The sequence below is a fragment of the Oncorhynchus gorbuscha genome, linkage group LG19 (genome assembly GCF_021184085.1).
Source record: "Oncorhynchus gorbuscha isolate QuinsamMale2020 ecotype Even-year linkage group LG19, OgorEven_v1.0, whole genome shotgun sequence".
In the NCBI taxonomy this organism is placed as follows: domain Eukaryota; kingdom Metazoa; phylum Chordata; class Actinopteri; order Salmoniformes; family Salmonidae; genus Oncorhynchus; species Oncorhynchus gorbuscha.
Window position 1 is genome coordinate 33,371,785 of NC_060191.1, and position 27,724 is coordinate 33,399,508.

Here is a 27,724-nt window from a genome sequence, read left to right on the forward strand (position 1 = left end):
TGCCTTGTTGACCGCAGATCGGCAATTCCAGAGGCTACCGGAGACCTGGAACTCCACGTGGGTCGTGCGCGCTGGGACCACCAGATTAGGGTGGCCGCGGCCACGCAGTGTGGAGCGTTTGTATGGTCTGTGCAGAGAGGAGAGAACAGGGATAAACAGACACATAGTTAACAGGCTACAGAAGAGGCTACGCTAATGCAAAGGAGATTGGAATGACAAGTGGACTACACGTCTCGAATGTTCAGAAAGTTAAGCTACGTAGCAAGAATCTTATTGACTAAAATGATTAAAATGATACAGTACTGCTGAAGTAGGCTAGCTGGCAGTGGGTGCGTTGTTGACACTACACTAATCAAGTCGTTCCGTTGAGTGTAATAGTTTCTACAGTGCTGCTATTCGGGGGCTAGCTGGCTAGCTAGCAGTGTTGTTTACGATACGTTGCGTTAAAAGAACGACAATAGCTGGCTAGCTAACCTAGAAAATCGCTCTAGACTACACAATTATCATTGATACAAAGACGGCTATGTAGCTAGCTATGTAGCTAGCTACGATCAAACAAATCAAACCGTTGTACTGTAATGAAATGAAATGAAAATGTGATACTACCTGTGAATGCGACCGGGTTGTTGAGTTCTATTCAGAAGACGTTGGCTAGCGTTGGCTAGCTAGCAGAGTCTCCTACGTTAAGGACGACAAATAGCTGGCTAGCTAACCTCGGTAAATTAAGATAATCACTCTAAGACTACACACTCTAAACCTAAGCAACACAATTATCTTGGAACGAAGATACGAAGACAGCAAAGACAGCTATGTAGCTAGCTAACACTACACTGATCAAGTCGTTCAGTTGAGTGTAATAGTTTTCCCAGTGCAGCTAATCAGTGGACGTTAGCTAGCTGGCTAGTGAAGACTACGTTAGGACGGCGAAATACGATAATTACGCAATTATCTTTGATACAAAGACGGCTATGTAGCTAGCTGAGAAGAAATTGCTAAGATTAGACAAATCAAACCGTTGTGCTATAATGAAATATAATGAAATGTAAAAAGTTATACTACCTGCGGGAGCGAAGCGCCGATGCGACCACTCGCTCCAAACCGGAAACAACGACTCAAGGTGGTAATTGCTGCCACAGGTGCTTCAACAAAGTACTGACTAAAGGGTCTACTTATACATTTGATATTTCAGTTTTTAATTTTTAATACACAAACCTGTTTTTGATTAGTCATTATGGGGAATTGTGTGTAGATTGAAGAGAAAAACTAAATGTGGAAAAAGTCAAGGGGTCTGAATACTTTCCGAATGCATTGTATGCCTTTCATAATATTTTGCCTAATGTTATTAGCCTACCTCCTCTTTCTTTCTCTATTGTTGCCTCATTCATTCCTCAACAGTTAAATTAAATAAGTTCCGTCGTCCTTATCTTCCTCATTCTTAAAAAAAAAATCATCCCTTTTTTTGGTAGTTGGTAGTTAGTCTTGTCTCATCGCTGCAACTCCTGTATAAACTCGGGAGAGGCGAAGGTCGAGAGCCGTGCGTCCTCCGAAACATAACCCATCCAAGCCGCACTGCTTCTTGACACAATGCAGGCTTAACCCGGAAGCCAGCCACATCAATGTGTCGGAGGAAACACGGTACACCTGATGACTGTGTCAGCGTGCATGAGCCCTGCACACCACAGGAGTCACTAGAGTGCGATGGGACAAGGACATCCCTGCCGGCCAAACCCTCCCCTAACCCGGATGACGCTGGGCCAATTGTGTGCTGCCCCATGGGTCTCCCGGTCATGGATGGCTGCGACAGAGCCTGGACTCAAACCAGGATTTCTAGTGGCACAGCTAGCACTGCGATGCAGTGCCTTAGACCACTGTGCCAATCGGGAGGCCCATCTTCATCATTCTAATGACATGCTTGAATAATATAGGTCTAGATGCAGACGGCTTTCACTTCTCTTCACAAAGATTGAATGGTCATGGGCCTGAATAAATAACTGCTATAGACCACTGCCATCATGCGTTCGCTCTTCTATCAAACGACCCGTTAGTGCTATTGGCTGCACTCAGAAAACAAGAGCTTGCATGTCTCTTCAAATTGTCTACTGGTATAAGAAATGCCAAAAATGCCAGCAAGCTATTCTAGTCTAGAGAGGCCAGCGGAGCACAGGTGCGTGCAAATTGCGCAAGATACAGAGGCTAGTTAGAAGCTTATTATTCATAACCCATCATTAATTAACTATATGGCTAATACTGCATTGAATGTATTTCCCGAAAGAGGTAGGCTAGGACATCTGTATACAATGTACACATCTGTATACACATCGGCTTCCTATTTCGCAACAAAGCCTCCTTCACTCACGCCGCCAAACATACCCTCGTAAAACTGACTATTCTACCGATCCTCGACTTTGGCGATGTAATTTACAAAATAGCCTCCAACACTACTCAGCAAACTGGATGCAGTCTATCACAGTGCCATCCATTTGTCATCAAAGCCCCATATACCACCCACCACTGCGACCTGTATGCTCTCGTCGGCTGGCCCTCGCTACACATTCGTCGCCAAACCCACTGGCTCCAGGTCATCTATAGGTCTTTGCTAGGTAAAGCTCTGCCTTATCTCAGCTCACTTGTCACGATAACAACACCCACCTGTAGCATGCGCTCCAGCAGGTATATCTCACTGGTCATCCCCAAAGCCAACACCTCATTTGGCCGCCTTTCCTTCCAGTTCTCTGCTGCCATTGACTGGAACAAATTGCAAAAATAGCTGAAGTTGGAGACTTATCTCCCTCACTAACTTTAAACGTCAGCTATCCGAGCAGCTAACTGATCGATGCGGCTGTGCACAGCCCATCTGTAAATAGCCCATCCAATCTACCTACCTCATCCCCATATTGTTTTTATTTATTTTTTTGCTCTTTTGCACACCAGTATTTCTACTTGCACATCATCATCTGCACATCTATCACTCCAGTGTTCGTTTGCTAAATTGTAATTACTTCGCCACTATGGCCTATTTATTGCCTTACCTCCCTACGCCATTTGTACACACTGTATATAGACTTTTTTTCTATTATGTTATTGACTGTACGTTTGTTTATTCCATGTGTAACTCTGTATTGTTATTTATGTCGCACTGCTTTGCTTTATCTTGGCCAGGTCGCAGTTGTAAGTGACAACTTGTTCTCAACTGGCCGACCTGGTTAAATAAAGATGAAATAAAAAATAAAATAAATCAATTAAATAAAAACACTACAGGACCAAAAGTATGTGGACACCTGCTTGAACATCTCATTCCAAAATCATGGGCATTAATATGGAGTTGGTCCCTCCTTTACTGCTATAACAGCCTCCACTCTTCTGGGAAGGCTTTCCACTAGATGTTGGAACATTGCTGCGGGGACTTGCTTCCATTCAGCTACAAGAGCATTCGTGAGGCCGGGCGCTGATGTTGGGCGATTAGGGCTGGCTTGCAGTCGGTGTTCCAGACATTCGATGGGGTTGAGGTCAGGGCTCTGTGCAGGCCAATCAAGATCTTCCACACCAATCTCGACAAATCATTTCTGTGTGGACCTCGCTTTGTGGTGGCATTATCATGCTGAAACAGGAATGGGCCATCCCCAAACTGTTGCCACAAAGTTTGGGGATGCTGTAGCGTTACAATTTTCCTTCACTGGAACTAAGGGGCCTAGCCCGAAGCAATGAAAAAACAGTCCCAGACCATTATTCCTCCTCCACCAAACTTTACAGTTTGACCTATGCATTGGGTCAGGTAGTGTTCTCCTGTCATCCACCAAACCCAGATTAGTCCATCGGACTGCCAGATCTGGAGTGATGAAGTGTGATTCATCACTCCAGAGAGTCCAATGGAGGCGAGTTTTGCACAAGTTTAGGCTTGTGTGCGGCTGCTCGGCCATGGAAACCCATTTCATGAAGCTCCCAACGAACAGTTCTTGGGCTGACGTTGCTTCCAGAGGCAGTTTGCAACTCAGTTGTGAGTGCTGCGACCGAGGACAGACAATTTTAACGAGCTTCATCACTCGTCGGTCCCGTCCTGTGAGCTTGTGTCCTCCTACTTCGCGGCTGAGCCGTTGTAGCTCCTAGATGTTTCACATATAATTTAACAGTTCCATTTCACGTCATGCTGTTGATATAAATCATTTATTATAAAGGGAAAGGGAAATAGGGGTGCCCAGACAGTTGTACAACTGAATATATTCAACTGAAATGTGTCTTATAATTTACCGGTTTCTCGCAGTTAGTCCCAGAAACTGATGGGTTGGGCCAGACCGACCTACACGAATCACATCGTTTTGATATCAGCTCAATCGACTTCTAGGACAACAGGTTCAGACTGATGTATTGCGTGATCGATAGAGCAGCTAAATTAAATTCAGGATGAGTCATCAGGCATAGCAAAAACCCCTGGCCCAATATTTCTCTGCATATTTTTTTCCTTCCAGAAAATGCCTATCCCTCTCAAGTATTACTCTCTCCCTCACACACTCCCTCCCTCGTTTTTTTATTTTTCACATTTCTGTATTCATCCAGTCAGTTCTTACTGTTTTATTTCTCTGCCCTTTTCCTGTTCAGTCTTAATCTTTCCCTCAATCAGAGATACTGATGGCCGTTGCCAGGCATCCCGTCGCCATGGCAACTCAGGGGCAGAGAGTAACAACACACAGGAGCTGGGATTTCTTTCTATATCTCTGCCTCTGTCCTACGGTCGCGCCATACCTCTATTATCATTCCTCTGTCTTCTACTCCTCCTTTTCTGTGGTTTATGGCACGCAGCCCGCTCATGAGGAGAGGATGTTGGCTGAGAAAATTAATTATGTTTGCCAACATTTTATGCTACACTGAAGATTTAATTACATGGTAAACTGTAAGGACTTTGTATAAAATAGTCTGTGCTAATGATGGGACCCAAATTACCCTCTCTTCACACAGGACATTCTATCCTCTTTGTTTATGGATGTTTACATCTTTCGTTAGGATGCTGGTCAGCCAGAGGTCTACTTCTTACACTGAAGACAGTGGGATTTCTTTCAATACTCTCAAAAGTGTTAATTTAACACTGGATCAGTGGGACTCATACAGTGGGGCAAAAAAGTATTAAGTCAGCCACCAATTGTGCAAGTTCTCCCACTTAAAAAGATGAGAGAGGCCTGTAATCACATTGTAGGATTTTTAATGAATTTATTTGCAAATTATGGTGGAAAATAAGTATTTGGTCACCTACGAAGAAGCAAGATGTCTGGCTCTCACAGACCTGTAACCTCTTCTTTAAGAGGCTCCTCTGTCCTCCACTCGTTACCTTTATTAATGGCACCTGTTTGAACTTGTTATCAGTATAAAAGACACCTGTCCACAACCTCAAACAGTCACACTCCAAACTCCACTAATGCCAAGACCAAAGAACTGTCAAAAGACACCAGAAACAAAATTGTAGACCTGCACCAGGCTGGGAAGACTGAATCTGCAATAGGTAAGCAGCTTGGTTTGAAGAAATCAACTGTGGGAGCAATTATTAGGAAATGGAAGACATACAAGACCACTGATAATCTCCCTCGATCTGGGGCTCCACGCAAGATCTCACCCCGTGGGATCAAAATGATCACAAGAACGGTGAGAAAAAATCCCAGAACCACACGGGAGGATCTAGTGAATGACCTGCAGAGAGCTGGGACCAAAGTAACAAAGCCTACCATCAGTAACATACTACGCCGCCAGGGACTCAAATCCTGCAGAGCCAGACTTGTCCCCCTGCTTAAGCCAGTACATGTCCAGGCTCATCTGAAGTTTGCTAGAGAGCCTTTGGATGATCCAGAAGAAGATTGGGAGAATGTCATATGGTCTGATGAAACCAAAATAGAACTTTTTGGTCAAAACTCAACTCGTCGTGTTTGGAGGACAAAGAATGCTGAGTTGCATCCAAAGAACACCATACCTACTGTGAAGCATGGGGGTGGAAACATCATGCTTTGGGGCTGTTTTTCTGCAAAGGGACCAGGACGACTGATCCGTGTAAAGGAAAAAATGAATGGGGCCATGCATCGTGAGATTTTGAGTGAAAACCTCCTTCCATCAGCAAGGGTATTGAAGATGAAACGTGGATGGGTCTTTCAGCGTGACAATGATCCCAAACACACCGCCAGGGCAATGAAGGAGTGGCTTCGTAAGAAGCATTTCAAGGTCCTGGAGTGGCCTAGCCAGTCTCCAGAACTCAACCCCATAGAGAATCTTTGGAGGGAGTTGAAAGTCCGTGTTGCCCAGCAACAGCACCAAAACATCACTGCTCTAGAGGAGATCTGCATGGAGGAATGGGCCAAAATACCAGCAACAGTGTGTGAAAACCTTGTGAAGACTTACAGAAAACGTTTGACCTCTGTCATTGCCAACAAAAGGTATATAACATTATTGAGTATTGAGAAACTTTTGTTATTGACCAAATACTTATTTTCCACCATAATTTGCAAATAAATTCATTAAATATCCTACAATGCGATTTTCTGGATTTTTAAAATAATTTTGTCTGTCATAGTTGAGTGTACCTATGATGAAAATTACAGGCCTCTCTCGTCTTTTTAAGCGGGGGAACTTGCGCAATTGGTGGCTGACTAAATACTTTTTTGCCCCACTGTATATGCTCTGTGAAAGTGTTACATTTAACACTCCAAACGTTAAATACACCGGTGTATATGCTGTGTGTTCTGCAGCAGGGAGTTTGTGGTCAGAGGCTTCAGCTTCATCATCACCAAACGTAATCTTGAGATGAGGCATCAGCATCACTGAGTGTAATCTCAATATGTCAGCCCCCCATGTTGTCCTACTATACAAAGCTGCGGTTGGATTTGCTCAGCTATTGTGCTCGTCATGGGTGTGCAACTTTTTTTATTAAACCCAGAGAAACAGTTAAAGGGGCTATAAGGACAACAGAAATCTGAGGAAGTTTGGCTCTGTGCCAGCCAAAGGAAACGCATGTTCTTTTCATTCATTTATATTTGTAAACTTGGTGAAGTCACTGCCCTGTACTACAAGTGTAAAGACATTTTAACTGTGATTTAAAAAGCTGGTAAACCCTGCCATCTGTTTTCCTATTGGCTATCTTCATTCTCAACACTTCAAGATGAGGAACAGTGTATTTTACAGTGCAGCGTCCACCTGTCTTTCACCACTAAATGATGTAATTTGACTTACATTGAGTAACATGGAAGAACACCCAATTCTGATGTGAGACCATGCAAGCTTGTTGGATTCTCTACTTGGAAGACCTGACAATCTGATACTATAAAACGGTTTAACAAATGTTAACAAACTAGCACGTAACGTATCGTGTGATCGGTTTCCTCTTATTAGCAGCTATTCAAATAGTAATAACCATAGAATCAAAAGGTAATGGAATGACTCAGTGTCATGGAAGTGATCACAGTGCCGTGAAATATAATTTGCCCCTTTCTAATTTTCTCGACTTTTGCATATTGTTGATACTAAATGTTATCAGCTCTTCAGCCAAAACCTGATATTCCATAAAGGGAACACGAAATAACAAATAACACAATAACTACATACTTATTTCATTTATTTAATAAACAAAGTTATTCAACACCCAATGAAAAAGTAATTGCCCCCTTACACTCAATAACTGGTTGTGCCACCTTCAGATGCAAATACTTTTTCAGGGCACTGTATCTTATCACACATCAAGACACAGAAAAACGTAATCCAGTCGCTTGACTACTTGACCTATAATAATCCCATGACCTGTAGATCGAATATCATTGTTTTCTTGTAAGAAAGAAGGATGTTTCTTTAAAATCAGAGAACAGACCATACTATTCTGAGATCATTATTTTACAATGCTGTGACTGTCACTGTTATTGAAAACATCTCTATCTAGCCTCTGTTTCCTTAGAGACCAAGGCTTTATCTCATTCTGGGAAAATGACGCCCCTCTCACCTTGTTCTTGCTATCTTCACAAGCTGGTCTTTGCGCATTATCTTTCCTGATTAACTGATTATAATCAGACCTTGTTTGTAGAACTGCTGGCTTTATTAAAGTGGGAAAGGAATGACTAAGCATATCATTTATTTGTATATGCGTGGCTTTCTCCAATTCGGGGAATCTACCTCTTTGAATCATATTAGTTTTTGCTGTATGACCTCTTTGGATAAATACATTTTCATGCCAGAAGAACCTGCAGCTCTTGGGAACTGGAGCCTGCGTCTATTTGTACCCCGAAGGTCCAAGTAGAGAATCCAACAAGCTTGCCTGGTCTCACATCAGAATTAGGCGTTCTTCCATGTTACTCAAACATACAATGTGTTCGGGTTAAGTTTAGAAATTAACTCCAAAATTTTTACGGTTAGGCATTAACTCTGAATGACTAAGGTAAGGGTTAAGGTTTGGGATAGGCTTAAAACAGAAAATATCAAAAACAACTTTCTATTGCTGGATTCGAATATACAAACTTTGGAATAATAATAATAATAATAATAATATATGCCATTTAGCAGACGCTTTTATCCAAAGCGACTTACAGTCATGTGTGCATACATTCTACATATGGGTGGTCCCGGGAATCGAACCCACTACCCTGGCGTTACAAGCGCCATGCTCTACCAACTGAGCTACAGAAGGACCAAGAGATGCAAGACGCCCATCCACCATTCTCAGACATGGATGGACGTCGAATACTGACTTGTATCACGGGTGAACTGGCTGAGAATCTCTCAGGGGAAATGTGTGTGGATGGATGAGCAAAGACCTACTGTAACTTCCATTGAATAAGATCCAGGAGTCAACAAGCCTTGTTGAACAGTTTTCCATTGATACACTGTAATCTATGAAATACAGTACCAGTCAAAAGTTTGGACACACCTACTCATTCAAGTTTTTTAAAACTATTTTCTACATTTTAAAATAATAGTAAAGACATCAAAACTATGAAATAACACATATGGAATCATTTAGTAAAAGTGTTACACTAATCAAAAAATATTTTATATTTGAGATTCTTCAAAGTAGACACTCTAGCCTTGATGACTGCTTTGCACACTCTTGGCAACCTCTCAACTAGCTTCATGAGGAAGACACCTGGAATACATTTCAATTAACACCTGTGCATTGTCAAAAGTTAATTTGTGGAACTTCTTTCAATCAGCTGTGTTGTGACAAGGTAGCGAAGGTAGCGGTGGTATACAGAAGATAGCCCTATTTGTTAAAAGACTAAGTCCATATTATGGCAAGAACAGCTCAAATAAGCAAAGAGAAATGACAGTCAATCATTACTTTAAGACATGGACAGTGCAGAAAATGTCAAGAATTTCTTCAAGTGCAGACGCAAAACCCATCAAGCGCTATGATGAAACTGGCTCTAATGAGGACCGCCACAGGAAAAGAAGATCCAGAGTTACCTCTGCTGCAGAGGATAAGTTCATTAGAGTTAACTGCACCTCAGATTGCATCCCAAATAAATGCTTCACACATTAACAGACACATCTCAACATCAACTGTTCAGAGGAGACGTGAATCGGGCTTTCATGGTCGAATTGCTGCAAGACAACACTACTAAAGGACACCAATAAGAAGACGAGACTTCCTTGGGCCAAGAAACACGAGCAATGGACATTAGACCGGTGAATATCTGTCCTTTGGTCTGATGAGTCCAAATTTGAGATTTTTGAAGACTATCATTTGTTTTTCAACAGGACAATGACCCAACACACCTCCAGGTTGTGTCAGGGCTATTTGACCAAGGAGGAGAGAGGTGGAGTGCTGCATCAGATTACCTGGCCTCCACAATCACCCGACCTCGACCCAATTTAGATGGTTTGGGATGAGTTGGACCGCAGAGTGAAAGAAAAGCAGCCAACAAGTGCTCAGCACATGTGGGAACTCCTTCAAGATGGTTGGAAATTCCAGGTGAAGCTGGTTGAGAGAATGCCAAGAATGCCAAGAGTGTGCAAAGCTGTCATCAAGGTGGCTACTTTGAGGAACCTACAATCTAAAATATATTTCGATTTGTTTAACACTTTTTTTGTTGCTACATGATTCCATATGTGTTATTTCAGTTTGGATGTCTTCACTGTTATTCTACAATGTAGAAAATAGTGAAAATAAAGAAAAACTCTTGAATGTGTAGGCGTGTCCAAACTTTTGACTGGTACTGGATATCTCAGATGTAAGTCAGAATAGGCTGAATGTAAAAATAAAAATAAAATGTTTTTTAAGCTTTGCGTCCACAGTTCACATTGTTTGAAACATTAAACAAATAGGGTGGAACAGTATACCAAAAGAAACATGCTAAAAGAAAGTGTAGAAAGTTGACCTTCACAACCAGTGCTTGCTGCTGAGGCTTGATTAAATCAAATCCTAAAGTATTGAGCAGCATACTAAAATATCGTATTACTAATTGCTCCAAAGAGAGCCCGTCATTAGATAAGAATATGCCATGTCTTATCAAGATGTTGGTGGATTTGATCTTCCGATGTGTAATCGAGCAGGAGACTGCAGAGAATGTCTGACCTTTCTCACTTTTCTCTCTCTCTCCCCAACCCCTTATTTCTCTCTCCATACAATGTGTTCGGATAGTATTCAGACCCCTTCCCTTTTTCCACATTTTGTTACGTTACAGCCTTATTCTAAAATGGATTTAAAAAATGTTTACCTCATCAATCTACACACAATACCCCATAAGGACAAAGTGAAAACAGGCTTTTAGTCATTTTTGCAAATGAATTAAAATAAAAAACAGAAATTACCTTATTTACATAAGAATTCAGATCCTTTGCTATGAGACTCGAAATTGAGCTCATGTGCATCCTGTTTCCATTGATCCTCCTTGAGATGTTTCTACACCTTGATTCAATTGATTGGACATGATTTGGTAAGGCACACACCTCTCTGTATACAGTGCATTCAGAAAGTATTCAGACCCCTTGGCTTTCCCCCATTTTGTTATGTTACAGCCTTATTCTAAAATGGATTCAATCGTTTTTCCACTTATCAATCTACTTACAATTGAAAAAAGCAAAACAGGTTTTTATAAAAGTTTGCACATTTTATTAAATATAAATAACTGAAATATCACATTTACATTATTCAGTATTCAGACCCTTTAGTCAGTACTTTGTTGACACTCCATTGGCAGCGATTACGGCCTTGTGTCTCAAGGACATTCAGAGACTTGTCCTGAAGCCACTCTTTTGTTGTCTTGGCTGTGTGCTTAGGGTTGTTTTCCCTGTTGGAAGGTGAACCTTCACCCCAGTCTGAGGTCCTGAGCGCTCTGGAGCAGGTTTTCATCAACGATCTCTCTGTACTTTGCTCCGTTAGTCTTTCCCAGTGCATGTCAGAGCAAAAACCAAGCCATGAGGTCAAAGGAATTGTCCATAGAGCTCAGAGACAGGATTGTGTCGAGGCACAGATCTGGGGGAGGGTATCAAAAAATATCTGTAGCATTGAAGGTCCCCAAGAACACAGTGGCCTCCATTATTCTTAAATGGAAAACGTTTGGAACCACCTAGTCTCTTCCTAGAGCTGGCCGCCCAGTCAAACAGAGCAATCGGGGGAGAAGGGCCTTGGTCAGGGAGGTGACCAAGAATCCAATGGTCGCTCTGACAGAGCTCCAGAGTTCCTCTGTTCATAATGTTTTGTACACTAGGTGTATATCAGCTTCTCAATATATATATATTTTTCTCCTTATCCCTCTCTCTCTCCTCCTCCCGTCTCTCTCTGTCTTTCTTCCAGGCATCGGAGCTGGGCATGCTGTCCGTCTACTACACCTACATCTTCACCTCGCTGGTAAGGAGATGGGGCCTGCCGCTGCTACTCGTTAATGGAAATTGATGATGTTGGTAACACTTTGCACTAATGGTCCTGTAGAGATGATTCATATCGGCCTGATTGATGACTCATTAATGGGATCCTGGAGCCCATGTTTTCCTCTTCCTCTCACCCAGTTGCTCGGATCCCCATGTATTTATGTGCCACTGGGTGCTGGGGGGCAAGAGAGGGGGGATATCATTGTGGAGAATGATGATCCACACCCTCAATTTCCTGAAGAGAGAAAGCGATCACTCAACAAAGCATCATACAGCACCATCCCCACAGGAAGAAGAGACCACTCGTTATTTATGTAATGCTCTTTCAACATTCAGTTAATCATCACCTGTCCACGCATCATCCCCAACGTAGCAATATTCCCTCGAAATTACACACACAAGCACTGCTCGGCTGATCCTTCTCAACAAATGGCAGCTTTTGATTATGCCTATTTTCAACATGGAAAGAATACTGTTCGCTATACTTCCAAGTAATCAGTGAAGGGAGTCAGATCACTTTATTCTGCTCCCACATAGAGGAGTGTATTGGAGGGTCTATCTTTGACAGGTAGCGTGAGTAATTACCCATTCCTTTCATGTTGGCGGTGGGGTGAATGGGTGAGGGGGAGATGCCCCCCTTAGCAATGCCTACCATGCTGCATGAAAAAGCATTCCCCACTCCCTTGAGCACTATGTTTTGACATTACCACAGTGCTTAAGTGGAGACTTCCGGTGCCGACAGAGATGGCCGCCTCGCTTCTCGTTCCTAGAAAACTATGCAGTTTTTTTATTTTTACGTGTTATTTCTTACATTAGTACCCAGGTCATCTTAGGGTTCATTACATACAGTCGAGAAGAACTACTGAATATAAGATCAGCGTCAACTCACCATCAGTACGACCAAGAATATGATTTTGGCGACGCGGATCCTGTGTTCTGCCTTTCAACCAGGACAACGGAATGGATCCCAGCCGGCGACCCCCAAAAAAACACAAAAAAACCGACTCCGTAAAAGAGGGAAATGAGGCGGTCTTCTGGTCAGACTCCGGAGACGAGCACATCGTGCACCACTCCCTAGAATTCTTCTCGCCAATGGCCAGTCTCTTGACAACAAGGTTGATGAAATCCGAGCAAGGGTAGCATTCCAAAGGGACATCAGAGACTGTAACGTTCTTTGCTTCACGGAAACATGGCTCACTGGAGAGACTCTATCGGAGGCGGTGCAGCCAGCGGGTTTCTCCACGCATCGCACCGACAGAAACAAACATCTTTCTGGTAAGAAGAGGGGCGGGGGCGTATGCCTTATGGCTAACGAGACATGGTGTGATCAAAGAAACATACAGGAACTCAAATCCTTCTGTTCACCTGATTTAGAATTCCTCACAATCAAATGTCGACCGCATTATCTACCAAGAGAATTCTCTTTGATTATAATCACAACCGTATATATTCCCCCCCAAGCAGACACATCGATGGCTCTGAACAAACTTTATTTGACTCTTTGCAAACTGGAATCCATTTATCCGGAGGCTGCATTCATTGTAGCTGGGGATTTTAACAAGGCTAATCTGAAAACAAGACTCCCTAAATTTTATCAGCATATCGATTGCACAACCAGGGGTGGAACAACCTTGGATCATTGTTACTCTAACTTTCGCGACGCATATAAGGCCCTGCCCCGCCGCCCTCCTTTCGGAAAAGCTGACCACGACTCCATTTTGTTGATCCCTGCCTACAGACAGAAACTAAAACAAGAAGCTCCCACGTTGAGGTCTGTCCAACGCTGGTCCGACCAAGCTGATTCCACACTCCAAGACTGCTTCCATCACGTGGACTGGGATATGTTTCGTATTGCGTCAGATAACAACATTGACGAATACGCTGATTCGGTGTGCGAGTTCATTAGAACGTGTGTTGAAGATGTCGTTCCCATAGCAACGATTAAAACATTCCCTAACCAGAAACCGTGGATTGATGGCAGCATTCGCGTGAAACTGAAAGCGCGAACCACTGCTTTTAATCAGGGCAAGGTGACTGGTAACATGATCGAATACAAACAGTGCAGCTATTCCCTCCGCAAGGCTATCAAACAAGCTAAGCGTCAGTATAGAGACAAAGTAGAATCTCAATTCAACGGCTCAGACACAAGAGGTATGTGGCAGGGTCTACAGTCAATCACGGACTACAAGAAGAAAACCAGCCCAGTCACGGACCAGGATGTCTTGCTCCCAGGCAGACTAAATAACTTTTTTGCCCGCTTTGAGGACAATACAGTGCCACTGACACGGCCTGCAACGAAAACATGCGGACTCTCCTTCACTGCAGCCGAGATGAGTAAAACATTTAAACGTGTTAACCCTCGCAAGGCTGCAGGCCCAGACGGCATCCCCAGCCGCGCCCTCAGAGCATGCGCAGACCAGCTGTCCGGTGTGTTTACGGACGTATTCAATCAATCCCTATACCAGTCTGCTGTTCCCACATGCTTCAAGAGGGCCACCATTGTTCCTGTTCCCAAGAAAGCTAAGGCAACTGAGCTAAACGACTACCGCCCCGTAGCACTCCCGTCATCATGAAGTGCTTTGAGAGACTAGTCAAGGACCATATCACCTCCACCCTACCTGACACCCTAGACGCACTCCAATTTGTTTACCGCCCAAATAGGTCCACAGACGATGCAATCTCAACCACACTGCACACTGCCCTAACCCATCTGGACAAGAGGAATACCTATGTGAGAATGCTGTTCATCGACTACAGCTCGGCATTCAACACCATAGTACCCTCCAAGCTCGTCATCAAGCTTGGGTCTTGGTCTCGACCCCGCCCTGTGCAACTGGGTACTGGACTTCCTGATGGGCTACCCCCCAGGTGGTGAGGGTAGGCAACAACATCTCCACCCAGCTGATCCTCAACACTGGGGCCCCACAAGGGTGCGTTTTGAGCCCTCTCCTGTACTCCCTGTTCACCCACGACTGCGTGGCCACGCACACCTCCAACTCAATCATCAAGTTTGCGCACGACACAACAGTGGTAGGCTTGATTACCAACAACGACGAGACGGTCTACAGGGAGGAGGTGAGGGCCCTCGGAGTGTGGTGTCAGGAAAATGCATCAAAGCTGGGACCGAGAGACTGAAAAACAGCTTCTATCTCAAGGCCATCAGACTGTTAAACAGCCACCACTAACATTGAGTGGCTGCTGCCAACACACTGACACTGACTCAACTCCAGCCACTTTAATAATGGGAATTGATGGGAAATGATGTAAAATATATCACTAGCCACTTTAAACAATGCTACCTAATATAATGTTACATACCCTACATTATTCATCTCATATGCATACGTATATACTGTACTCTATATCATCTACTGCATCCTTATGTAATACATGTATCACTAGCCACTTTAACTATGCCACTTTGTTTACATACTCATCTCATATGTATATACCATCTACTGTATCTTGCCTATGCTGCTCTGTACCATCACTCATTCATATATCTTTATGTACATATTCTTTATCCCCTTACACTGTGTATAAAACAGTAGTTTTGGAATTGTTAGTTAGATTACTTGTTGGTTATTACTGCATTGTCGGAACTAGAAGCTCAAGCATTTCGCTACACTCGCATTAACATCTGCTAACCATGTGTATGTGACAAATAAAATTTGATTTGATTTTTAAGTGCCTTTTTAAAAAATGTGCTTTTAAAATATATGGTGGCTGGCCCAAAACAGAAAATGTTCAAACATTTTGCAAAATGAAAATGAGCGTGTCTTATTGGAAAATGGTGCTCCCGAGTGGCACTGCGGTCTAAGGCACTGCATCTCAATGATAGAGGCATCACTACAGACACCCTGGTTCTGTATTGTATCACAACCGGCCGTGATTGGGAGTCCCACAGGGCGGCGCACAATTGGCCCAGCACCGTTTGGGTTTGGCCGGTGTAGGCTGTCCTTGTAAATAAGAACTTGTTCTTAACTGACTTGCCTAGTTAAATAAAGGTTACATGTAAAAAAATATATAATAATTTAATTGAACACGTCCAGGTTAGTCCTTCCCTATTTCAGTCCGTTTTCTTCCAGTTGGTTCCTAATGAACACAACCCTGATGTGTAACGTAGGTGTCAGTGCTGGTGCCCGTGATGTCAGGCAGAATGGCTGTGGGGATCCCTGTAAGAAATTAAATCCCATGTCCCAGATAGTGCAGCAGCCCAATTTGTGCGTCGGCTGGGGGAGTAGACATTTGTCATTTGTCACTAGCTTAGATGTGGTGATAGGACAATTTTGTGATCAGCCGCTCCAGAGGATAAGAGATAGTCACTCCTCACATCCTCTGTTTTATATATTTCTATATATCATCTCTCTCTAGCTCTTTCTGTCTCTCTCCATCTCTATCTGTCTGTCTCTTTCTCTGTCTCCGTCTCTCTCACCATCACATCCCTGACTGTCACTTCCACCTGCAATGAGCTGTCTGGGAAGTTGGAACGTATTCAAATTGATATGTGTGGTAGCTAATCCAGAGATCTTGACAGATACAGTGGGTCTCATTTGGATGTGAATTGTTTTGAATTCATTAAGATTAACCAAGGTATTCAAAAAGTACCATCCTGGAATGCAGTCATTCAAATTTGAACTTGAACCTAATCCACACTTCAGATGTTTTTTTTGACTCAGTAACAATCAGACTACAATTGTCATAATGCTTTGAAACATAGTTAACATTTACTCCTAATTAAAAAGTAATATTGTACTGAAAATAGCACAATGAGCAATGTGTGTCTGAGCAATCTGATATACAGTACCAGTCCAAAGTTTGGACACACCTACTCATTCAAGGGTTTTTCTTAATTTTGACAATTTACTACAATGTAGAATAGTAGTGAAGACATCAGAACTATGAAATAACACATATGGAATCATATAGTAACCATAAAAGTGTTAAACAAATCAAAATATATTTGATGTTTGAGATTCTTCAAAGCAGCCACCCTTTGCCTTGGTGAGTTTTGCACACTCTTGGCATTCTCTCAACCAGCTTTACCTGTAATGCTTTTCCAATTGTCTTGAAGGAGTTCCCACCTATGCTGAGCACTTGTTGGCTGCTTTTCATAGTTTTGATGTCTTCACTATTATTCTACAATGTAGAAAATAGTAAAAATAAAGAAAAACCGTGGAATGAGTAGGTGTGTCCAAACTTTTTACTGGTACTGTATATACAGTTGAAGTCGGAAGTTTACATAAACAAGTTTTAACGACTCCAACCGAAGTGTTTCAACCACTCCACAAATTTCTTGTTAACAAACTATAGTTTTGGCACGTCGGTTAGGACATCTACTTTGTGCATGACACAAGTAATTTTTCCAACAATTGTTTACAGACAGATTATTTCACTTATAATTCACTGTATCACAATTCCAGTGGGTCAGAAGTTTACATACTGTCACGGATGTCCTCCTCTTCATCAAAAGAGGAGAGGCGAGAAGGATCGGAGGGCCAAAATGCGGCGTGGTAAATTCATCTTGAATTTTAATATAGAAAACACTGAACACTGAAACACACTATACAAACACAATAAACGAAATAATGACTGTGAAGCTAATGAGAACTGTGCTGACACAAGCAATCAACATAGACAATCACCCACAAACAAACAGTGCAACCCAGGCTAACCTAAGTATGATTCTCAATCAGAGACAATTAATAAGTCGCTTTGGATAAAAGCGTCTGCTAAATGGCATATATTATTATTATTATTAATGACACCTACCTCTGATTGAGAACCATACTAGGCCGAAACATACAAATCCCCAAATCATAGGGGGAAAAAAACATAGACTGCCCACCCCAACTCACGCCCTGACCATACTAAATAAATACAAAACAAAGGAAATTAAGGTCAGAAAGTGACACATACACTAAGTTGACTGTGCTTTAGAAGCTTCTGATAGGCTAATTGACATTGTTTGAGTCAATTGGAGGTGTACCTGTGGATGTATTTCAAGGCCTACCTTCAAATTCAGTGCCTCTTTGCTTGACATCATGGGAAACTCAAAAGAAACTAAAGAAAAATTGTAAACCTCCACAAGTCTGGTTTATCCTTGGGAGCAATTTACAAATGCTTCAAGGTACAAAATTAATCTTTACAAACAATAGTACACAAGTATAAACACCATGGGACCATGCAGCCATCATAGGAGACGCGTTCTGTCTCCTAGAGATGAACTTACTCTGGTGCGAAAAGTGCAAATCAATCCCAGAACAACAGCAAAGGACCTTGTGAAGATGCTGGAGGAAACAGGCATAAAAGTATCAATATCCACAGCAAAACGAGTCCTATATCGACATAACTTGAAAGGACGCTCAGCAAGGAAAAAGCCACTGCTCCAAACCGCCATAAAAAAGACAGACTATGGTTTGCACCTGCACATGGGGACAAAGATCATACTTTTTGGAGAAATGTCCTCTGATCTGATGAAACAAAAATGGATCTGTTAGATCTGTTTTAATGATCTGTTTTTATGTTTGGAGGAAAAAGGGGGAGGCTTGCAAGCCGAAGAACACCATCCCAACCCTGAAGCACAGGGGTGGCAGCATCATGTTGTGGGGGTGCTTTGCTGCAGGAGGGCCTGCTGCACTTCACAATATAGATGAAATCATGAGGATGGAAAATGATGTGGATATATTGAAGCAACATCTCAACACATCAGTCAGGAAGTTAATGCTTGGTCGCAAATGTGTCTTCCAAATGGACAATGAACCCAAGCATACTTCCAAAGTTGTGGCAAAATGGCTTAAGGACAACAAAGTCAAGGTATTGGAGTGGCCATCACAAAGCCCTGACCTCAATCCTTTAGATCATTTGTGGGCAGAACTGAAAACACGTGTGTGAGCAAGGAGGCCTACTAACCTGACTCAGTTACACCAGCTCTGTCAGGAGGAATGGGCCAAAATTCACCCAACTTATTGTTGGAAGCTTGTGGAAGGCTATCCAAAACATTTGACCCAAGTTAAACAGTTTAAAGGCAATGCTACCAAATACTAATTGTAAACTTCTGACCCACTGGGAATGTGATGAAATAAATCAAATCTGAAATAAATCATTCTCTCTTCTATTATTCTGACATTTCACATTCCATTTATTTGTCAGTTAGAATGTGTTTTTGTTGACATTATGAATCCAAATGCCAATGTGAGGTAGCAGGGAATCAACAACCAATATATTGCACAATTCAAAAGATTACAAGGAATTTTCCTTCTAAGAAGTCATTTTCATTCACCTCGGTTTTAATAGTACGAGCAACCATGCAGAACACGAATCAACCATCCACTTTGTTACACAGCCAACACATTCGACCAATGATCATTGTCATCCACCTGCTCATTCATGATCTTAAGAAGGATCATGCAGAACATTTATGTATGTAACACAGTAGGCTTGTAACACTGAAATCAGTCCCCCTCCCATGAGCCTGTGTATTCCCATCAGGTATCACATCTCCCCTGCTTTACCCAGCATGCTCCTCTCTTCCTCTGACATCACCAGCCGGCGCGCTAGCCCTTTTGGCACACACTGTGACAAATGACCTGACACTCCATTTGTGTGCCTTATTTGTTTCCTCAAATCATCTCAAGATATGGCTCATTAAAAAGGGGGGGCACTCAGCAAATGACTTCTAAAACCGGATTCTGGTGTCGCTTTTCAGGGATTCAAGGCATAATATTTATCTGATGTTTGTTTTGCTTTTGTAACAGTTTTCCTGTGGTGAAGTAGAGGCGGACCAAAATGCAGCGTGGTGGTTATTCATGTTCTTTAATGAAGGAACTATACATGAAATAACTAACAAAACAATAACTGTGCGAAACCCAAAAACAGTCCTATCTGGTGCAAACACAGAGACAGGAACAATCACCCACAAACACACAGTGAAACCCAGGCTACCTAAATATGGTTCCCAATCAGAGACAATGACTAACACCTGATTGAGAACCATATCAGGCCAGACATAGAAATAGACAAACAAGACATCCAACATAGAATGCCCACTCAGATCACACCCTGACCAACCAAAACATAGAAACATACAAAGCAAACTATGGTCAGGGTGTGTCTAGGGTTGTATGTTTCCTAAGTGCAGTCATTCAAAGATGTGATGCTGGCTGATTGATTAAGGAGTGCGCCGGGAGGAAATTGCAGCAGCCGTTCCGATTCTTCTTACTGTCTCTGTCTGCCACGGCCATGTTGCTTTAGAGGATTACAGACAGACGGGCTCCTCAGAGGACAATGGAACAGAACTTACAACCCATTGATAGAAACCCAAATGAGCAGCATCGTCTTGTCCAACATCATAGTTGCCTGTACCTTTGGGTGTGTGTGTGGGTGGTGTTTGTGTACAAGTTAAGTGCCTCAAATCCCCAACATTTTGAAAATGAACTCAACAGCCTTGTTTTCGTGAGTGCGCGTCTGTCGACGTGAGTGAGTGTGTGTGTGTGTGTGTGTGTGTGTGTGTGTGTGTGTGTGTGTGTGTGTGTGTGTGTGTGTGTGTGTGTGTGTGTGTGTGTGTGTGTGTGTGTGTGTGTGTGTGTGTGTGTGTGTGTGTGTGTGTGTGCCCACATATGTGACTTGTGGACTTTGGCAGGGTCATTGAAACCGAGGATCATTGAGTGGCAGTGCTGTGAGTAGCACCTAATACTGTGGAAATGAAAAAGGGCAGCTGAAACTGTGGGAGAGGGATTCATGTCCACTCAAATAACATCAACTTGAGTTTCCTACATTGGCTCTCCACATTTTCCTCCATGGGGTCCCGTATTGAGAGAGGCTTAGGGAAGGTTATAGGAAAGGAGCCATGGAGAAGGTTAATCCAGTGGAATCCGTTCAGCCAGTAGACATGATTCTCGCATGAACACACACACACACACACACACACACACACACACACACACACACACACACACACACACACACACACACACACACACACACACACACACACACACACACACACACACACACACACACACACACACACACACACACACACTTACCATCCCCCCCTCATTCTCTTATAGTAACTCCTTGGTGTTTCTAATGTTTTGTACACTCAGTGTGTGTGTCACTTAAAGACAGGCCAGTCGATGAGTTATTACTGTCCCCGGGGCCAGGGAGATGGATGAGGGAGAATGACCATCAATGAGAAATCATTACTGGTAATGCGCTTGGATGTATGCCGCCCAGGGGAGAGCGATGAATTCTTTCACTGTGAATTCCTTCATTAACACATCAGCCCAGATAGCCAGCTTATTATGAGACCGACCATGTGTTCCCTCGCAACATTAATTTACCTTTCCTGCCTCCGAAGGACAGGGGCCACGCCGTCCGGAAAGTAATGAATAATCAAGAAACAATCACTTCAGTTAATGATGCAGTCGGAATTAGTCTGGCAAGGTAGTGGAGAAAGGAGTTGCAAACAGGCTGCGTTAATGAGCACCTATCTGTGCGGTTTGCGGTTTTACGAGCCTTTGCAGTGGTGTTGTCTACTTAGCGTCAGCCGACAACAGTTTGAGCCTTAATGTAAACTCGGCACTGTCATTCAAAGTGAAAAGTTATTCAAATACATTTTTGATTTTGAAGTAAGTGGCTTTGAGCGGCTGTCCAGGAGGAGAGCCACAGCATTTAGGGCAGCGCTCCCCTCGCACGTTTCTTCATAGCCTATACGATGGCAGACCTGATAGACCTTTCCTCACCTATATGTAGAGAGAATCGTCCATATTCACTTGGAAAACCCTCCCCTCTTCCCTGCCCTCCCCCATTTGGTGTGTGGGTCTATATCCGTGTGCATGAGTGTGTGCATCAGAGTGACTTGTGCCCTCCAATTCAAACTACTCGTCAAGATGGAATAAATCACGTCAGGTTATGCACAGCGCCTCGTCTTCCGTCAGCAAGATGCCTAATGTCATTTGAAGGTTAGGCGAGCAGAAGATCGCGTCACTTTGAAGCCTCAGCGCGCATGGCTTGGTTATCATATATTAAGCCCGTCGCCTAGCGGGGGCCATTTTCCTCCTGTTTGTTTTGTTCTTCATGCTTTATTTCCTCTCCACACACCCATGAGCTCTCTTGTCAAAGCTGTTATTTTCATGCATCCATGCTTGAGAAGGGCTGACGGTGTCTCTCGCTGTCACACACACGCATGCATGTATGCACACATGCACACCCAAACACACAGAGGAGAGGGATAGCAGGGTGGCCTTGCCGCCTGCTTATCTATCACTGCCGGGAAGAAGGCTATGTATAACAGCCAGTGGCATAGTGCCGTGACACAACACGTGCACATGCAGGCACACAAACCTCTCTCTCTCTCTCTCTCTCTCTCTCTCTCTCTCTCTCTCTCTCTCTCTCTCTCTCTCTCTCTCTCTCTCTCTCTCTCTCTCTCTCTCTCTCTCTCTCTCTCTCTCTCACACTCACACCTGCGTTTTTTGGGGCTTGCTGGGAACCTTTGTGCACTGAGCAATGGTTGGTTTTAACTTCTGAAGCATTGCTGACGATTTCCTTTAAAGAGCAACTTGAAAAGGGCTCATATGCAATAGGTATGAGTTAGAATAAAAATCTATAGAATAAATGTTTCTAAGTGTAAATAGGATCACTTTGGTCATAAATTAAGTCTCATCCAAAACAGACATTTGCAAGATGATTGGAAAAAAATGGTATGTCACAGAATGAAGGGTACCTTGAATTTTTATTGGGTTGGGTTTATTGTAATCCTGCCTACATGCCCACAGCTGGCAGCAACCAAGTAATCATAAATTCGAAAGCACAACTGCATGCGACTGATCGTAATGCCCATGGTCAATTTGGTTTGACATCCGATATTCCTATGGGGCTAGTTAGGGACCATCAGTAAATTACACAATGTACTATAAATTGTAGAAATGAATTTACAAATATTAAAATAATTTCATGAGACAACTAAAATATAGTCCCATTTACATTGTGTAATTTAATGATGGTCTCTAACTAGCCCCAGAGATAGTCTATCCCATGTCAAATCAATTTTGCCACAGTCGCACACCAGCCGGCTGAAGCGAATTGGCAAAAGATTTTGGCTAGCTAGCCTAGGCAACTTCAAGGCAAGACCTGGTTAGACTGTATCAAGTTGTCTATAAAGATGAGTGACTAGCTATGTACTGTTTTGGCAAAGTGAATGTACAGATGCTTGCCACGTGCGAACACACACACAGAAGAGAGATCCCCCCCCCCCCCCAAGACAACTCTCATTTGGCTTTAGTCAGGGCTGCTGCGTTTCTTAATGACCAAGCCGAAAAATGAGGCCAGTTCAGACCCCCTTTTGATAGTTAATCCCCATTATGTGTTTGGCATTAAAGTTTCCCTGCGTTTCTTCTGTGCCTTCTTGGGACTTGGCTTCGACATGCTTCCTTGATTTTATATTATTTTTGTGAACAGTTAGTGTCATCTCTGCAGTATGATTGGTTGAAGTTTGTGTTGAAATATGCCAATATAGTCCAGTTGAAATTTGTATTTTTATCTCTCGCTCTCTCTCTCTCTCTCTCTCTCTCTCTCTCTCTCTCTCTCTCTCTCTCTCTCACACAAGCACTCTCCTGATCTTTCACACATACACTCTCCTTATCTTCCCCTCTAACTCACACACTCGCATAGTTAGTACAAATGCAGTGTACAGAGACAATTCACATGTATATCAGCTTGCTGGTCTTTGAAAACTATACTGTCCATAGCGGTTACAGGAAGTAGCACTGATCATTGCAATATGACCAACATGGTATAAAAATATTGAATAAAAACCGGTTCAACATACATTGCGCTGCATATTCAAGTGTTACTCATCCCGTCTATTTGAATGTTACTGTGTTTGCTCACAGCACAGTGTTTGCGAGGGGAAAATGTCACCCTTAGAGCAATTCTCTAACATCAGCTTGACTGAACGGTGGATTACAAAAAAAAACACAACACCACATGTCTCTGTTGTCTCTATGACTACATGCCATTCACGACTCCCAAACCTTGCCATTCAAAATGCTTTAAAAGTCATTCCACTGTGACACCCAAAATTATTTGGGATTTAATTAATTCCTGACAAACAGCTTATGTAAAGTTCATATTTCTGTGTTTAGACACAGAGTTTGAGAATCAGCCAACTGAGTAATAGAAAAGTTAAAAGGCTACATGGAAAGGTGACAACAGAGAGAGGGGCCTCTCGTCAGAATATAAAGTATGTCATTATTTTGTCATATGCTAATGCTGGCATGATGTGTTCACTTAAGCATTGCTTCCTTGTACTCAAGGGGGAAGATTACTTTGCATTGTTGTCAGTGCAGATAAAATCCAGACGGGGGGCAAAATGCATTTATGGGGCAATGTGACAGAGATACAAATGTATTTCTTAAATGGAGACAAACCATTTAGCACCTAACTTTACTGCTTCCCCTTAAACTTTTAGGTTTATGTCTGAAGTCGGCAAGATTATTGATTACTGTGTGCCACCCCTCATTGCAGCTCTCTTTCTCTCTCCCTGTGCGAATGTCTTCATGGCTCAGTGTTGACAATTGCATTGCCTGCTATAGCATCCCATTCCTCCCCATCAGAGGCATTTCCTTTATGCCCTTAACATACAGTTATGTTCTCTTATGACCGTAATTCTCCATATACACTATAATGCCTGTAAATGCCCCAGAGCAGGGATGGGCAACTCCAGTCCTCGGGGGCCTGTTTGGTGTCACACCTGTTTGGTGTCGCTCCATCTGACTCCAATAATCAACTAATCATAATCTTCAGTTTAAAATGCAATTCGTTTTAATCAGCTGTGCTTGCTAGGGATGGGAGAAAAGTGTGACACCAGTCCGTCCCCCGAGAGTGCGCGTCCGTGCGTGTGCCTGCAAGAGTGTGCATTCACTTATCCAAATGGTGTGTGTGTCTGTGCGTGGGTGGGTAAAGTGCGTGCGTGTGTGTGTATTCACTTATCAAATGAGCTCGTTAATTAGTATTGAAAACTGTGGAAAAGCTGGAAGCATTTACTTCTTACTGTTCTTTTACTTTGTAAATCAAAAACCCTCTAAATCATTGGCGGGCCATTGTGGCGTGACCCTCCTTCCCACATTTCATTCTCTTTGAAATGGAGTCTCTCCATGAAATGGTCTCTTATGCCAAGAGCTAGCTACGCTTTTGTGTTATCGCTCCTTCAGCTTTTACTTCAGAACCATTAGCGCGATGTTTACACTTGCATCGCCAACCCCGTGGCTACTTGGCTTACATGAATTGGCATAATGGAGCTCTCATTTTGACATGTTACTGTATTGTAATTATCACTCGCCTCTGCCAAGGTGAACAATCTGGTCGATAAATAATTATCTTAACTGACAATAGAGATAAAGGTACTGGCAGTGTGACCTTGTCGAGGTCTGTGTTGGATCTATCTCAAATCAAACGGTGTGTGTGTTTGTGTTGTCTGGGGGGGTGAGAGCAGAAGACTAATTTCCGTTTGATGCAATGGGCAAATAAAGTTGTGTTGTATCAGTTTCATCTGAAACTGTTGAATACCTGGCATCATCAGCAGCAGCCATTTCCTTGGACAGGGTGAAATAACCTCCTCTCCTCGGTATTCATCAGCCTGTCTTGTCCATACCGTAGGTGACAAAGTGCTGCAGGACTCGGTCCAGAGTATCAGGGGAGTCACTTGGCCTCCAGAGATCGATAGCAAGCGCTCAGGGCTCACTAAAATGAGTGTTTAGCTCCTCTCTCATTTCCAACGGCTCTGTGAGATTATCCCCGCTGTCTTGTCTCGTCTGAGTCCAACTCACATGCTGTGAGGCTCATCTCTCACATACTACCAGACGAGATGACCTTAAGGAATCTTTGGCATGAACCCAGTGCCGCAAAAGTACAAGATTTGTCATCCATATTTCAGTGTTTTTTACCTCGCCGCAAATTGTCTCTGTGTTTAGGATTCCTTACCTCGGAGCTCTTCATACAGAGAACAGCATTAATTTGTAATTGGAGTGAAATCGTTCCTTTTTTATAGTATTTCTCGCTCTGGTTTTCTGTTTCTTTTTGCCTTGTTCCACCGGGATTGGAGACAGGATGGAGATAGTGTAAAAAAATGCAGTTCATATTTTCAGCATACTGTATGCTGTACTCTGCAAAATCTATGGCGATTGCGGCCTTGTCCACTTCTAGATTTTTCAGGAGATCATGTCTCTTCCACCTTACAAATGGGCTATTATTGTTGCAGGCTCCGCCATAATTCTCTGAATAATGGATCCGAAAGCGGTCATTTATATAATTAACACTCAGCAGAAAAGTCTACTTGTTTTTGATATATGCCCCTATTAAACCATTTCAAATAAAGGTAATACATCAACTCCCACTGTGCTGCGCTGAGGTGTACAGTAATAGAAGCATTGCATGCATTATTGCCGTCATCTCCTATAAACCCACAGGAATATGATACTGTATTACTCTCATAGCTTACGTCCCAAATAGCACCCTATTCCCTTAATCGTACACACCGTTTGACCATGGGGCACATAGGGAATAGGGTGTCATTTGGGACTGATCCATAGATACCAATTTTTACTGTTGACTAAGACAGAGGAAACAAAATTCCAGGATTACCTCCATATATAATGAGTGTGAGAGCTGTGCTGATATGTAGGGACGCTCCTTTACTCCCCAGTCTTTGTAATTAAGAGGCAGCAGGACGCTTTGGAGCCACTGACTGAATTTACATGGCAATTGATATGAGCATGAAATGACTTATTGCCCAAAACACTTGCGTGAACATTCCAGCTATTAGTGTAATCACTATGCCACTAGAATTGGATTTCATTATTGCACACAGACAGAGCTGCCTGGGATGAGAAGGCATTACCGTCTTCTTCCACCGTACAAAATGATATAATTAATTGATATTGTATCATTGGGAAAATTAATATGCCAATTTAAAGATATGATACAATATCAGGAGGCACTGGAGCCCTTGGTATTGTGCTCCAGTGGTGTCTTTGGATTGATTAGGCATAGGATGGATTTCTCTTTCCCGTTTTGCTCATCAGACATTCTTCTCATCCAGAAACCTGGAGGATGTTCCATGAGGGACCATCATCATCACCATCAGCATCCTCAAGCTCCAGATCTGATTACCATCAACTTCCTCCAGTAGCTTCGATCACCAGCAACGTTTGCCGTTTTAAGTGGTTGAAGCCACTTGTTTTTCTTCCCATGCAGTGCGCTTTCTGTTGTACAGGAACACCTATGTGAGAATATTGTTCATTGACTACAGCTCAGTGTTCCACACCATAGTGCCCACAAAGCTCATCACTAAGCTAAGGATCCTGGGACTAAACACCTCCCTCTGCAACTGGATCCTGGACTTCCTGACGGGACGCACCCAGGTGGTAAGGGTAGGCAACAACATATCTGCCATGCTGATCCTCAACACTGGGGCCCCTCAGGGGTGCATGCTTAGTCCCCTCCTGTACTCCCTGTTCACCCATGACTGTGTGGCAAAGCACAACTCCAACACCTTCATTAAGTTTGCTGACGACAACAGCCTGATCACCGACAACGACGAGACAGCCTATAGAGAGGATGTCAGAGACCTGGCAGTGTGGTGCCAGGACAACAAGACAAAGAAATTGATCGTGGACTATAGGAAAAGGAGGGCCAAATAGGCCCCCATTAACATCGACAGGGCTGAAGTGGAGCGGGTCAAGAGTTTCAAGTTCCTTGGTGTCCACATCACAAACAAATTATCATGGTCCAAACAAACCAAGACCGTTGTGAAGAAGTCACGACAACACCTTTCCCCCTCAGGAGACTGAAAAAATGTGGCATGGGTCCCCAGATCCTCAAAAAGTTCTACAGCTACACC

At 43.0% G+C, this 27,724-nt stretch overlaps 1 protein-coding gene across 1 annotated transcript in view; it reads left to right on the top strand.

Moving 5' to 3' along the window:
- The window catches only part of LOC124006128 (glutamate receptor ionotropic, kainate 4-like), a 427,028-nt gene that overhangs the window by 314,877 nt on the left and 84,427 nt on the right, over positions 1 to 27,724 (top strand). Inside the window, exon 8 of the mRNA XM_046315921.1 lies at positions 11,750 to 11,803. Within this exon, the coding sequence (XP_046171877.1) occupies positions 11,750 to 11,803 (54 nt within the window). The remainder of the gene's footprint in view (positions 1 to 11,749; positions 11,804 to 27,724) is intronic.